At 40.2% G+C, this 16499-nt stretch overlaps 1 protein-coding gene across 3 annotated transcripts in view; it reads right to left on the minus strand.

The window, feature by feature from the left end:
* Positions 1-16499, minus strand: part of CALCR (calcitonin receptor) — a 154776-nt gene that overhangs the window by 23289 nt on the left and 114988 nt on the right. For all 3 annotated transcript variants that reach the window (XM_085050728.1, XM_085050727.1, XM_085050726.1), the window contains one exon: positions 2338-2491. In XM_085050728.1, the coding sequence (XP_084906854.1) occupies positions 2338-2491 (154 nt within the window). The remainder of the gene's footprint in view (positions 1-2337; positions 2492-16499) is intronic.

The raw sequence follows: 16499 nt of genomic DNA on the forward strand, positions 1-16499 counted from the left end.
TTTTGGTGGAAGTATTAATCTAGTGTCATAAAAAGGGCTGCAGACATTGTCAAGAGTTATGTCAATTTTTAATAGCTTTTTCCTTCTCAAGATATCAGTGCCCACAGCCACTACCCTCTTTAGTTTTTGAGCTGTGCTGCAGATACTGATGTGTGTTATATCAAGTAACTTCGCTGAATTACCCACCACGCTGCTGGTGTCTTTGTCAGCACTACTACAGCTGACCTGTAAGCTTTCATTGCAGGCTGGATGTCACAGTTGCATAAAATTGCACTGCCTAAATTGAATGTCCCCAGAAAAAAAGATATCTACGACCATATTCCTCTTGCATAATTGGATATGGAGTGACACTATTTTGGGAAGCCTTGTTCTGCAAGACATGAAAATGGAAAAAGCTTTGTCTGGGAGCAAATGTTTAAAATGATTCTTCACGTCAGGCTGCCATTTCAGAGCCCTGTGAGACTTTTTATATTCAAATATTCTGAACTATGGGATTTTTGCAATAGCACAGTTTCTTGCTCCAAGAGTACTCAGCTATTTGGATTGACAAAGCCCAGAACCTTTAGCTTGATTTAGGATTCTTTGGGAAAGTTGCTTTCATTTGAGAGCTGATAACATCCCAGATACTTTTAATTCCAAAAGCATGACAGCTGCCTCTCTTCTCAGAAAATTTGCCATTCTAATAAGGAAAAAGTGTGCATGCTGGTGTTCTCATTAAAAAAAAAACAAACAAAAAAACCCACCTCAAAACAAAAAAAAACAAACCCAAAACCCCAAAAAAACCCCACCAAAGACAAATGCTTGCATGCCTAGAGACTGCTATCTGACACTACAATCTATGTAAACTAGAAAATCATAGTAATTTTCTTGATATCTAATGTAGGTATCCAGAGAGGGCTAAGCCTTGCATAATAAGAGGAAGGTAAATTACCAGACTTTGAAATGAAAATCCAGATAGGAGATAACTTTGCTATTACTGCCTATTTAGGATCAAATACTGGATATCTAACTCGTGTTTGAAGATAGTGTTTTGAATTTCTTCGGAACATGTAGAACAGGGTCATTTTACTCTGATCTAATTACCTAGTTATCTAATTATCCATTAATCTAATCTAAAAATTCCTAAATTTTTTTTTGTTTAATCAATAGGGCTATTTTTCCGTTTTCCTGCTGTAAATCAATAATCTTGAAAAAGTACAACTTTGCCAAAGAGGATGGCAAATATAGAATAAATTGTATCTGCTTCAGACAGGGATTGCAAGAACATCCCTAAGTGCAGTGGGACAATGGAGAAAGGTCCATCATTTGCTGCTTTGCTGCACCAGTGGTTTCAAGATATGGGAACTGCCTTACCAGAAATTGGAATGAGGCCAGAGATTCATGGTTGCCAAATTGGAAAAAAGCTCTTGATATTGATTTTCTGTCAACACTGATGTGGACTGGATTTACAATAGTGCTTTAAATGTAAAAGAGACTTCATTGTAATATATTTGGTACATTTATATGGCCTCTTATTTGACCAGACAGTCCAAAGGAAAAATACATGCTGCTGCTACCCACTAAAAAGGCAAGTTAGTGAAAACAGAAGAGAGCTGTGTATTTGGAGATGAAGAACAAGACCTGGTTGTTTCTTGGACAATATGCATGTGACCACATGCAGTTTGCATCCATTGTGTAGGGGTTTGTAACCTCTCTCATAGAATATCATTGAGATTTGCTTGTTGATACCTGCATCTTTCTCTGAAATGCTTTAGAGATCACTTTTGTAGGACAAAAACTGTCCTGACAGCAAAGCCATTATCTACTCCATTGGTAAAATAATTTTTTTCCTTTAAAATAGCATATGCCAAAATATGTCTGATACTGGGTTCACTTCCAGAGAAATTTTGGTCCATGTTTTTGTATGCTGTGTTTGCTTCACATTGTGAGATATAGATACTGATCTTTCCTCTTCATTCCAGGAAAATGATACTTTATATGTATTGTCACACACTCATGTTTTTGCATATAAGTGACAAAAAGAGACAACTTTTTTCAGAAAAGAGATATTAAATATAAGATATAATTGAATAGAAATATATTTTCTCCCACAGCTTTTTTTAACAGAACTTAATTTCTTTCTGCAAATCCCAACATGCAGCAAGTAAAAGACACTTTCTTGTGCTGTTTTTTTAAGTTTCTAAGCCCATCCAATTAAATGCACTCAAATTTAGCACAAGAACTGTCTTAAGCTATGATCTAATGATGTAAACTAGAGCATAAGTGGTATATAAGTGCAAGAAGAATTCAAACGTCTGGAAGTATTGACCATCTTGCTACAAATAGTAACATACATACCCCAGCCCAAGAGGTAATACCAGTGCAAACGCTGCTCTTCAGCAAACACTGCCACCACGATCAGCGTGTGAAGATAAATGCCTTCGCACAGCATCCAGAAGTAGTTGCAGCCCAGCATGTACTGATGAAAGAATTGCAGCACTTTGCAGCTTACCTGTTACACAAATGAGACAAAGTCACACACTTGACCAGCAGTTTGAATTTGAGTAGGCAAACACAAATGTTACTGCTAGGCTATGAGAAAGCAAAGGGAAACAAAAATCCCAAGCTTTTTCTATTTGGATTTTTTCAGCATTTATCAGTGAGAGGGATTTTAAACTTTTATAAAAGAGATAAGTTCAAGGAACATCCCTCACAAAATAGAAAAGAATTATGATAACAGCACTCCAAAAGGTACCACAAAACAAAAAATCTCCTTAAAAAGTCAGTAATCTGATGGTCTTTTTTAGAACTGAAACAAACAATTTGTTCTAGAGGTAAAAGGAGGGCTGTGAAAAAAAATCAGTAACATAGAGCTTGTTCCCTTGGTAGTGCAAGTTTTGGTGGCAGCAGAGATTCTTTTTGTAGGGAACCAGGGACTGGGCTTCTCTGTGTGATGACAGCTTTATTTTGATTAAATAATGAATTGACACATAGAGCCAAATGGAGCTGGTGAAGTGGTTCCCATGCATGGTTCAGAAGAGGTTGTAGACATAGACCTTGACAAGGGATTGTGGCTTCAAATTGCTGGCAAGCAGTTGGCAGAAGGTGGAGGGAAGCATGTTGTGTCCACTACCAGAGCGCCAGCTAGTGAGGAACTGCTCCTCTTCTAAATGGGTCTGATGTCCACTTGCTTTCCTAGGGAGGGCAGTGAGGTTCTCCACCTGGACTTTCTTGCCACCACCACCCAGGATGGCCAGAAGGAGTGGGCAGGCATTGCTGTGCTGACAGAGACCCACTGCTTCTGGAGAGCACCTCATGCTACCTGAAATTCTGAGGTCACACCAGTGATGGTAAAGTGACAGTTGTCATCTGTGGCCACAGGAAAATACTTCTTTCCCTTAACTTCTGTGAATGTTTTCCAAGGTGACTACCCATACTGTACAAGATGTCATTAGGATTCACTTGTCTCTTTCAAGAGAAAATTTGGCAGTTCAACAGATAGAGGACTGCACGTTCTGCATCTGTCTGGACAACCCCTCTGGAACAGAAAAGCTTCTTAGTCATCCAGTCCACCACCTTCTATTGCTGAAAAACATTCCCAAAGCAATTGCCTGAACATATGTACTTAGTTCTGTTCAATACGTGCACTGCAGATTGCTCATGAAAATATAGGTTTATTGATAAGTTAGGATATAGGATTCTGACAAGATTAGCTTGAAGGATTGGTTTTTATTTTCTGGTGATTCATTTTCTCTGCTCACCACTCAGGACAGAACATACTGTTACATCTTTTTTCCACACTGTACCAAACAGATCTTAAAAGTGTGTCCAAAAAGGCTTGTATACTGAGTCCAACCCAACCCAACCAACCACCACTGCCACCACCAAAATAAATGAAGAAGAAAGATGTATTTGCTTATTTTCCTGTGGGCAAGAGTGTTCATTCAGGGTCTTGTATCATTCTTGGACTGTTTCTCACAGGTCTGGGTCAATAAGTTTCTTACCTTGTTCCCTAGCTCATGCTCAGTGCAGCCTCACAGCTCACCCTGCTCCCTTCTCCCCTTATTGATCACCCATCCCTGCAAGGGCTGCCTTGCCAGGCAGGCACTTCCCTGTCTGCACACACATTTCAGTGGCACCCTCCCTGGCATCAGCCAGCCACCCCAGCCTCTAAAATGTGAGCAAACTTTCTGAACAGCAGAAAACACATTCCCTGACAGCTGCAGAGCTAAGCTCCATTTGCTTAATTTCCCAACATCTCTTTCATGTACCCTGCATCTGAACTATGACTTGTGGCTTCAAAAGCAAAATCTTTTACTTATCCTTTAGATTCATTGGAACCTTTAGTCATCCAATGGACATGCAGAAAACACGTGACTTTTGAGGAACTTAATCACTTCTGATGTAATAAGTTAAAGAAGTAAGAAAACCCTTGGCAAAGAATAAATGGTTTTTGTGACTAGTATTTTGGTACACATCACATTAATTTGAGAATTTATCTAAAAGATAAATATAAGGAGTTTAAGCACAACAGTCCATTGAGATAAATGATACTAAATTCATATTAATCAAAGAGAAACAAAATCAGTCTTTACTTTGGACGAGTTAATAAATGTAGCATGTTTTAGCTGTGGCTCAGTGATGCAATAGAAATATTTTCCTATGATAAATAAACTGTTTTTCTTAGGTCAGAGAAAGTAAAAGAGATTAATGTTTTGCTGATAAGAACTGCATTGGTACAAATAAAACATGACAAATGTAACCAACATCTTTATGTATATTAGTCTTAACTGAAAAAATTACAAAACCAGTAAGTTTTATATAGTGTTTATTCTTACAGAAATAAGTAAAATAAACCCACAAGATAATACAGAAGCAAACCTTCCACTTGTTCAATGCTTGATAACCGATACGTTTCTTTACTATAATTTATAAATCTTTACTGATATCTATAAAGAACAATATCTACAATATAAAGACTGATATTTTTACTATAAGGGTGGTGAGGCACTGGAACAGGTTGCCCAGAGAGACTATAGACTCCCTATATCTGGAAGTGTTTAATACTACATCGGATGGGGCTCTGAGTAACCTGGTCTAAGGGAAGGTGTCACTGCCCATGGCAGGGCTGTTGGAACTAAATGATCTTTAAGGTCCCTTCCAACCAAACCATACCATTATTCTAGGATTTTATGACTGTTAACTTTGAGATAAAAACATGTGTAGGGAGTTAATTTTCTGCTGAAGACATAAGTTTTGTTGAAAGTTCTTTGAGGCAGAGGCTTTGTCCTTATTGTGTCTTGTACAATATGCAGCACAGTCAACTCCAGGAAAGGATTATTGCAGCACCTTCACACTCTGAAGGGGAGTTAAAAGCCATGAGTTTTCAGTCTGCAGGTGTGAGGGTGACTAAAGCTAGTGGGTTTTAATCCATGAGCAGCATAGGCTGAGGGGAAATAGCAGGTCCTTCCTAGTGCAGCCCCACAACTCTTGCTTATGTTGGTGTGCTTGTCTCCTGAACAAAGGAATAAACAAATGCTCCTCCTTTTGAGAGCCTGAAAACATACAGCATTGCCCTGCACAGGCTGACAGCTATAGCAAGGGAAAGTGTGAAAAAATCATCAGGGAAAACTTACCAGCCCTCTAAGACAGGTAACCACCTAAGAAAGCAGCTCCTTTTGTGGTTCTGGGAAGCTGTCCAAGAATGAACCCTCTTTTGGCAGAATGCAAGCTGGCAAGAAACCCAACCTACAAGCAAAGAGGCTGCCTCTGGCCATGTGTTTGCATTGCACTGGTGGGCACAGAAACTGAGAAAGGTTCTTTACAGATCTGCAGCACAGCACCCAAGGGAAAAATCTCCATTATAGCTAATTCTTCTTCCTCATAACAGCAACCTGCAATAACCTCAAATTGTGGCCTAACTGCTCAGTGGCAAAAGGGGTCAATAGGAGTGCAGTCAGTCATATTCCCCTCTCTTGCAGATCTTGCAGAGAGTTATGGAACTCATGTAAACACCACAGCTGCACTATGCAGGAAAAGCACTTCAAAGGGATTATGGAACATTTCCCAGAGGAGAAAGAAAACAACTTACTCTCCTTTTGCAAGAAAGAGCTAGAAATGGTGTCTATGATGCTCTGCAGGATATACTGGTGTGTTATCAACACTGTTAATGTTCCAGTCCTGCCAAAGGAGTCCCAAGGGTCCATCTGCATATGCAGGACCCTGCAATTGCACAATAATGTAATTGGCATACTGCTCTTCTCAGCTAATCCAGCAGCTTCTCATCACATGTGCTTGTCATTTCTCTGTGAAGGCTCTCCTTGGTTATTGGTTAATAGCTTATGGACAGAAAACTACACCATTTATTACCATCACTGCCCATTGGGGCAAATCAAGACAAAACTCTCAGACTACATAAACCCCAGAACACCACCTTCAACAATAACAACAAAATGTAATACGAAATAAACCTGCTATTTTTTTCAGCAGGTTGTCCTAGTGATTCAGTCAGGCTAAAATTCCTGATTCAGTTTTGGCATAGTAAAGTTGTACAGATTCCTGTGTGTTCTCATTCCTGCAATATTTTCCTGAGTAAAAGAACTCGGGTTGGCAGGCTGGGAGGTCTGTGTTTCACACCAGTCCTTGTCAACTCCAGAGAGCATGCCCTATGGAAAGTGAGCATGGGAAAGCCCCTCAGTGTGCATAACGAAATGTCTCTTCTCTAATGCTTGCTCTCCATTGGAATGCCCCTGACTGACATTTCAAATAAATTGATAAGAACAGGCCAGCTGAGGTTATCAATTTTAAACCAAGCCAGCTGTATGAACCATCACTACAGCTGTACACTTCTTTGTTTAAAGGGAAATAAACATATTTAACCTTATTATTCTAGTTCTTCTTCACCTCTAGGAAACCTCCCCAGCACATGGCAGCAAAGGATCCTCCTTGAAGAGATTACTGCTTGCTCTGGAAGCCAGATGTGTTTCATCCAAATTCAGTTTGAAGGCAATACAACATATTCTCAAACATTCCAAACTTATTATTTTAAAGGAGTAGCTTCAAGCTTGATTACTGCTCTGCCTTAAAAAAAATTGTTTGTGTTTTTTCCCGACTATTAGAACACTATTCTATGAAAATATTTTTAAATTCCAAGTATCCATATGTTACACAAATAAGCAATAAAAGGATTTTCCAAAGCAAGACAGTGCTAAGTACTGTAGCTGTAAATCACTGGCTATCAGAATATCATACCATTATACAATATATCTGCAATGAGTCACCCATTAAACTGTGTTCCAGTCAGAAACCTGGCATACTGGGCCTTGGAAGATGATTAATGTTTTAATATACTTTTAAACCACTTACAGAACAAAATGTACACAGTTGCTCAGAGGACTCCTAGGTTTCGTGTTGCAAGAAAGCAAAATTTGAAATTAAACAACGGGATATTCTGAACAGCATGTGTGTCCATGTCTATGATATAGCAAAGCAGCCAGCTCAGATTTACACATTCTGGGCAGGAATTAAAAGAACTACATCTGCACATACTTGAGCCCTGTCTGCTGTAGCAGTAGTTCCCCCTGGATTGCAGCTTTGAGCTCTGCAGGGCCAGAGGGGTTCTGGTGGCACACCTGGCACTGTCTCAGTGTGCAGTGGCCACTGGCTCCTTGCCTGCAGGATGCACCATGGCGAGTGTCACACAGGGTGTGAGGCAAAGCAAAACAGCCTCATCACTCCTGAGGGTTTCATCAGCTTGGTTTCTGAATGGTGTGGCTGGAGGGAGGCAGCTCTTCAGGAAAGCATTTTAGATATGAGCCTCACTGATGGAGGAGAGCAGAAAGGCCAGCAGAGAGGGAGAGAAAACAAGGGCAGTCAGGGTTGCCTAAAAAAATTGCACAAAATTGTGCAACCTGCTGTTCATTTGGACAGGACATGCTGCCCCCTTCTCCCAGTGGGAGAAGTAATCCCTGATAAAAAGGGTTAAGAGCTCCAGCTATTCCAGGCACCTGTCCCCCACCATCACATCCGAGCAGGAGCCACCAGGCACAGGAGGATAGGACAAGGCAGAGGTTACTCAAATCTGTATCCAGGCACAGATGAGCTCTGGGCATTGTGCCCTGGGCCAGGGTAGTTTAAGCCTACGTGGACTATATCTAACAGCCAAGTGTACCTCCCTTATGTTTGAGGTGTAAGATCTAGACCTGCAAAAGTGTTCCCTGGGGACTAGGTACTGAGCTCTGATGACATGGGTATATCAACTCTGTGATTCAGTTAAATGCTCCAAGAGTTATCTAATGACACGACTGGGATTTGTGATACTAAATATAGACACCCAATCTGTCTCTCCTGTAATCAAAAGATAACGACAGAGATGATGGAGATTATAGTAAAAGTTACCTCATCCTAAAGGATATGTATAAAATAAGCCAGATGGATTGTGCCCTGAATGGGACTCTGTCTATCTTTAGCACAGGTGACTAGGTCAACTGTATGTATCTACAAAACAGGTGTCCAAATGTAAGACATGCCTGACCTTAAATATTTATGAGTGTTTTCATTCTCTAGATGTACTCAGACTCTGCTCCAGTGTCTTTCCTGGGGTGACCTGCTGCTAGGTAAAGCCCCCAGCCCTTCAAAGGATTTTGGGCCCAGGGGAGGCCAGAAAATTTGGAAGTCCATCAGTTGGGTATATGAAACCATAAGCCACTCAGAGATGAAATGAACAAAGGAGCTCAGTTATCCGAATAACAGACGTATTATTGGCCAAGAGCTCATTCTGCCAACTAAATTTAAAGGTGATGTACATAACTAACCCGAGCCTCTTGCTTTTTAACTCCTGCTGAAAGTCATTACTCTTTCTTCTTCCATATGCTTATTCCACATTTGCCTGTCATCTGTAAAGGCATTTGATATTCTTTCATTTATTTCTCTTCTGTTTCAGGCTACTTCTGTTTGGTCTTAGGTGCCTTCAAGAAACACCCAGTAGCAGAGTCACGGCTGAAAATAGGCAATACTGATGGTCTGCACAACAGTCATTGAAGGCATGCTTGACTTCATGGTATAAATGTGCAGGAGGATGGAGTCCCTGGAGAGGAATGAACATTCTGCATCTGACTTGTTTTAGTCACCTGATTTAGAGTGAGACAATTGGTCTCTTGGGTTGAGACACAGCTGCCTTCACTGGCAGCACTGCCATTGAATTGGACAAATAAGTGACGAAAATAGCTGTGGCAGCATGGTATCAGGGACAATATTGTGGTTTGGAAACATGGTGCTGTCCTTCTGAGGTGAATTCCTTTTTGAAGAATCTGTGTTTTTAGGGATTTTGAAAAATCTACTTTTTGGGCAATTCACACTCAAATTTCTCACATTTCAGGGAGACCCTTTTAAAGGCATATGGTAAGAAAGACTTGGAGAGAAAACTCAAATGTTTCTAGACATAATTGCTTTATATTCCCAGAGAAATACAAAAACACTGAGCTGCTTAAATGTTCTATGAACAGTGGAAGGGCTTGTGCAGAACATAAATTCATTCATAGGTGTGCCATATCCATACAGCATCACACAGAATCCACCAAAAAGGCAACTTTTAGCATTTGCACTTGTTGAGCTGACATTTAAGGAATAGCTACTTGACATTTTTCTATGGCTGTGTTTTTAGGGGATAATGACATATTATCTATTAAACTTTCAGCCTCTCAGATGCATTGGAGAAAGGGCAAAAAAACAGACACATAATGGTTGCTCAGTTACTATTGTTACATTTTTATATCATCTTCACTTTGTCATCTCTCCATCTCTTAGGAAAACCAAAAGGAAAAATAAAAAAAGCCTCTGTAAGACATCTAAGTCAAACGTAGTTCCACACTGTGGAAAACTAATAGACTTTTGGAGACTGCTACAGCTCAGATCTGAGGGTAAGTAAGCACACCTTTCCTGAGCAGCAGGTCTGGAGGCATGCCACGAATTTTAGCAAATCTGGAAAGGATTCACTCATTTTGCATAAAGCCAATGTGTGCTTCGCTTCAACAGCCTCATGGTTGCAAATGGCCATTGTGGCTAAACAAGAGAACTGCAGAACTGCAGCTGATGACAGCGAGAACCGGAATGCTGAGATTCTGCTGATTTTGGGAACAACCGTGCTGGGAGTGCTCACTTCCTACTGCCACAGTGGCAGAGCTTCAGGGTCCAGAGATAGTGCAGGTGCATAATGGTTAGGCAGAATGACAGGTTCAATCTGACTTTTCACAGAGACATTTAAATCTGAAGTCTGGACTTGTGCTGGGTGTTTCAGTGCAGGTCTTTCTCACCTGAGCAGAAAAGATGCAGCCATAAAACCTCTGAATGAGCCCCAGCATCTGATGCCTTCAGCTTCTGGAAAATAGTGCCTTTTGCATTACAAGGTGCTTTCTGGAAACACATTTTTGGAGGAAATGTCACTCTGGCTCCTAAATAGGAGGCTGCATGTAGGCATCACTCTGTCAAAATGCCATCCACAGGATCTGATAGAGTCTGAGTTATTTTGAAATGAAAACCTTTGGGCTGGGCTACATGAAAATTATCATCCCTCCATTTGTGATGCTGCCATAGTTTTGAGAAATTTGTGCTTATTAGCAGATACTCCTTTAAATGAAGAGCAAGCAACTGAAATGTAGAGAGAAAAAATACCGAGGAAAGTAAGATGAGTAAATTATCCCAAAATAAATACTTATTCTTAGACTCCTAAACCTTGTTTTTTCCCTTCTTGATGGCAGCTGTTAACGTGATGGTGACTTCCCATTGAGAAAGCAATCATAATATTGAGAGAGCTAAGATCTTTGTCAGAGGTGATGACTGACTACTTTGCAGCCCAGATTCAGTAGTTCCACATTAACCACAAATGTTCTTCATAGAAGTGTCCTTTATGAATGCAATGAATGCCTTTTAATAATCCATACTTCATATTTTGGACATGGCATGCCACATTCAATCAGTGAATCTGACAGTACCAGTATTACATGGCTCTTTGTTTCCTTCATTACTCTGAGAGGTTTGAGAATATAAACAAGTATATAAAGACCTTAGGAAAAGTGATGGGAATTACAGCTCTGCTTAATGCCATTTAAACACTGAGAGGTCTGTCTTAAAATGAATGCAGATAAACTTTCAGCCAGAAAATTGGTGAGAATTCTTTGAATATGGCTGGTTCTGAATTCACAACCTGCCTTACTCTGCATCAATCTCACTGAACCTGGCGGGAGGGGAAAGACTTGATCTTTCTCAGGATGGAGGAAGAGATTCTGATTTACATCTGTATTACCACAGTATGAACCAGCGAAACCCAGTGATTTCAGTGAGGGTGAAACTAGTCCAGCACTGTCCTGGTGCTGGTCATTAGCTATGAGGTTACTGCTGGCAAAAACTTCATTTGCAAATGATTGACTAGTACAAAACAAATTCCAACTCTTGAAGGTGAACACGTGTTCCTGAATCGAAGTGACTGTCATTCCCTGCCTCCAAGGAAGGTCACCCTGCTCTCTGCTCACATGCATAGGACACAGTCAGCAATTCCACACTGGCTGTGCCTGGGTGCCAGAGCTGGAGAGCAGGATATCCTGTCCCTGTGCATCGTGTACAGTACTGCTCCATTTTCCCTGTCCCTGCAGCTTAGCTGGACAGGTCCGGTAAAGGAGAGTCTAGGCATCAAATGTTTTTAGGCAAAGAATTATAACCTGAGAAGTGTGATTCAGCTGATACCAGAGGAGTGCAATGGAAGCATTGTCCTCTCCATATGTCCACTTTTCTTTGTGGATGAGGGTATAGGTGGATAGAGCAGGAATTTCCTTTCCCTGTGACTTCCTGAGGTCACCCCTCTGTAGACATATGGACATCAGGAACTGTGCTTGCTTCCACCTCTCAGACTCAGCCATCACAACTGTGAACCTCAGAAATGTGATATGGTGCTTTGTCCAATTCAGAAATTCTTCTCAGTGGGGACAACTTCTCTCTAACTCTCAACATTAGTGCTAAGTCTTCCTGTTCTCATTCTCATTCTATTGATTTCCCAATTGCCTGGGCTCTGTGTCTTCATGGCTAAACTGGCTGCAAGAGGCTCCTAAAGGTAATTTAATGGAAGCAGGATGGAGGAAGAGAGGTACTAAGACAAAAGATTTCAAAGATGCTTTGAGAGTGAGTGGAAAGCTCTGGAAATAGTCACCTTTAAAAAGAATCAAATTATTTAACAAGGATGGCACCTTCTGGAGCTCTACCCCAAGTACAATACATGAAACAACTCAGAAGTTTGAAGTGCTCCTTTCCATTGTGGATCTCCACCTTTGCTGTTTCCAGGGAGGTCTACTCCACGAGGAGACTGCTGGGACAACTGAGGAAAGTAAGTCACATGGAGGAGCAGTTTTACCATTTATCTTCACTGGAATCATCTATGAACACCACATTTGAGAAAAAATGTTTTAAACCCCTCAGGCTCTGCCAGGCTACATCAGCAGGAGCTGAAAGCAAGAAGAGATGACAAGGTAACATTTTTATGGTAAAAAATCCTAAAATTGACAGTGTTTCTGAAATGCTATAAATGTCCTTTGTTTTCTTGTCTTACATTGCCTCTCTATTCCTTTGGGAACAGGGGAATGCCAATTTTGGAACCCCATAAATCACAGTAACTATTCTTTATACACTCATCTGGCCACACAGCTCAACGTTTTATTTCTACTGTTTTACTGTAACTGTGATAGGGAGGAAAACCTAATACAATTGGGCAGCCATGGTCTTCACTTGAATTTGTTAATGAAGAGATTATTTACAGTGTTCTCATGTTCACAAGACAGCTAGATGTTTTAGTATTGTTACTACCATGGCCTTGCTTTAAAAATTTTAGTGTTAGTGGGCACCAGACTTTGTGCTCTCTTGGTCTAACTAATAGTGGTGAATGGGAAGCAGATTACTGGTTAGAAGGGTTTCTTCTTCCAGGAGATGGGTTTTGGGCAGTACAGATAACCAGGTGCCCCTTGTCATCCCACCTCATGTCCACAGTGACAGCAACCTTAGTGAAGTTGTCATGAAGGGAAAGGGACTATGTGCTCCAGCCAGAGACACAGTGTGCATGTTGCACCATCAGCTAGAGTGGCAAACTTGCTCAAGATCTTTAAAATACACCTATATCTACACAAGGAGGGAAGAACAGCCCCCATCCTCTCACCCCCTCTGTTCAAGAGCTGGGCTAGTTACAGATGCTGCCAGGAGAAAATGAAATCAAGCTGTGTGTAATTAATCAGGGATTGTTTTGGGTTCTTCCTTATCAGCTCTGCTACTGAACCCATATGAGGGTGTACAGATTGTTTATACATTAAGGCCTGAAGAAGCTCTGTGGCAATGTGATGGGGTTGACAGTGAGATTAGAGTGTGCCTGAATAGATGCTGGGTCCTTACTCTCTGACATAACGTGGCCAGGCCTGAGACCTCACACCCACACATCCTAGGGCTCCTTACAACTACCAGTGGAGCACTGGCCCCTGCTGTGGCCTCTATAAAACTGCTATTGAAATATAAACTTTCACACCATACAATGACAGAAGCAAAGGTGAAACCACTACATAAAAGGTGAAGAGGGTGCAGAAGAACCTTCAGAAAGAACAGATACTTCTACTAGAACAGGAAAGTGAAAAAAATACAGTAAGATCTCTTAAAGATTTTTTGAAAGATGTTCTAATTACCGAGACATTACTAATTTTTCACCAAAATTAGCCCCACCTAAAAGCATTATTATATTAGTGCCCATTAAGCTGATGAGTTGCTCAGTTTCTCATTGGCAGAGCTGTTCCTTCAATCATTAGCTGTATCTTGCTTCTACCCCCACCAGTACTGAGTATTAAAGTTACTAGTCTTGTGAATACAGAAAATGGAAAACACAGATCTGATGTGTAAGACTATATTAAGAGATTTCGCAGCAAGAGTTTTATTTATATTTCTGGAGGTTTTAATGGAGAATATAATATGCTGTCCACAGATAATTCTTCTCCTGTGGGTCTGTCTCATTTAGGAAGGTGATAGATGATAACTCTTCCTATAAACACTGTTCCAGTAATAGGGGAATTAATGCCATTCCTAGTTCAGATACAACAGTCAAAATTTTCAGTTTATGTAAATAAGTGTTCATACATGTGTTCTGCTTATTTTTGTTTAAATGTCTTTGAACCTCGTCCATTGGTTTTTCATTTCTTGCATGGCCGCCTGGACTCACATCTTCCTTTTCCATGATTTCAGATCCAGATAAATCCGACAGAAAGAGAGAGAGAGAAAATTGTATAACCAGAAAGCATGAAGTAAATGAGGAAATTAAGATTATCAAAACAGTGGCTTGACTTACCATTTTACATGAGCAGAATTATCATCAAAGGATTTAACTCTTAGCAGCAGTTTGAGTAAGGATGCAGTACAGACTGTCCTCATGTAAATGATGCTTTGGATTGTCTCACATAATTTCTCCCTGGGTCACAGGGAGAATGGGGATGTCTTGGTGTTAGGAAGAAATTTCCTCTCTTGCTCCTCCTGTCTTTTCTCCTTGTTATTTAATGGATCATTCTTTTTCCTTTCAAAGTTATATAGATCTGTTGATATCCTCATAAATTATGCATCACTGAAAAGTATTTTGCCATGGCATTTCATATTTAAATCTATTATGAAACTTTAGGTACAAAAAAAAGCAGGAACTGTTGGGGTGGAAATACATTATTTTGCAGAATAAATACCACCAACTTCATCTCTGTATATGGCTGTTACATGAGTGGTATATTTGATTGCTTGAAATTCAATCTACACACTTCAGTATTTCTGTATATACTAAAGGTGAGAGCCATACATACATGAGCCTGTCAGGCTCCAAAATATGCACATGTGGAAAGTGGATAAATGCAGCAAACTACAGGAAGTCAGAAGCAGTAATCTTCAAATGGACTTATTAAAACAGGGGGTGTAGTAGGAGTAGAAAAAATCCAAGCTGTAAAGCTTTCATTTGCTCTGTTAATAAGTCTCAGCATAAAAATGTTATGGAAACTTTTATATATTCTTTTAACATTTTAAATAAAAATCCTTTACGTCTTCATATACCCAAGAGATTTTCTGTTATTTCATCATATGTTAAAAATGTGCTTCTGTCTGTTCATTTTCTTTTCCCAATCACAAATCTACAAGTTTATTATCTTACTAAGGTAGCAGGATACACTTTCTAGTAATGTTGGGAGACTGAATTTATTAGCAGGTCACCTCACCTCCTTTTTATTCTTTCTTGTTTTTTTGGACGGGAAATCTAGAATGCGAGGCAAGATGAAGCAGTGGGTGTACCCTCGTCCTGTACTTGATGGCAGAACAAAAATGAGAGACCCCAGATCTTCTGGCCCCAAGTTTTGCACCTTGTCTATAGACAGCATTTTACTGCTGAGTCAAAGACATGCAAATTTGCTTTGGAAGAAGAAATGGCAAAACAAGGGCTTTGCTCATCAAAACATCTGCTTAGCCAATAGCTGCAGCCAGTTTTGTTAACAGGACATTGCTCGGGTCATTTCCATGACTACCTTGAGCACTAAGGCTCCTCTTCATATTCTGACGAGAGACCTGAGAGCTGACTGTGGTGCATGAGCCTCTTGCACTTTCACTTCAAATAAAGATCAGGCCAAAAGACACTAGATACAGTTTTTAAATGAAATCTTAAAACACAAGACTCTTTCCCATGCCCTCAAATTTTAGTTTAAACCATTTCAGATAATTTATTTGTGCTGTCAGAAAGTATAATTCTTTACCCTGAGGTAATGTTTTTACTTCAATTTAGGTGCCTGATATCATCTGCCAGCTTTTTACCTTCCAATATCAAGTGTATTTTCATTGCATCTCTTGCACATGATATGTATTCATGATGCTATGCAATGAGGAGAAACAAAATGTGTGATTTTTAAATTATTCTTCTGCTCTTCTATTTTTTAATCTCCAGATGGTCCCTGAGACTGGTGATGTTTTCCTTAGGCTATATATTTTCTGCTTTAATTAACTTAATCAGCACACATTTGAGAGACACACGTGATCAGATAATATCAGGTGCTAATATTTAATTGCTTTCATGAGATTAGAAGCAGATAAATGGTTGAATCATAACTGAACAATCTTATTAGACTACAAACTGATCAGTGTTAACATGAAACTTGAGATTACCATGTTTGCATTAATTTCACATTGGCTGGGGCTGCTGTAAGGACTGAGCACAATGTGATTGCTGGGTTAGGGAGCAAGATTAGAGCTGGATGACTGAGATCTGCAGTACGTATTTATCAGCTGAGGGGCTGGCACAACTTGTATCACTACCTAAGAGCAGTGAAGGAAATTAATGTTTGATTTACCACCTCCCAAGTTAGAAAAAGCAGCAAATAGACCTTTTTGTGTGTTATATAGAAATAAGCTGTCTCTCTAGCTCTCTCTCTCCATCCCATCCCATCCCATCCCATCCCATCCCATCCCATCCCATCCCATCCCTCCCCAGT

The sequence above is a fragment of the Lichenostomus cassidix genome, chromosome 2 (genome assembly GCF_008360975.1).
Source record: "Lichenostomus cassidix isolate B80296 chromosome 2, HeHo_3.0, whole genome shotgun sequence".
NCBI classification, from domain to species: Eukaryota; Metazoa; Chordata; class Aves; order Passeriformes; family Meliphagidae; genus Lichenostomus; species Lichenostomus cassidix.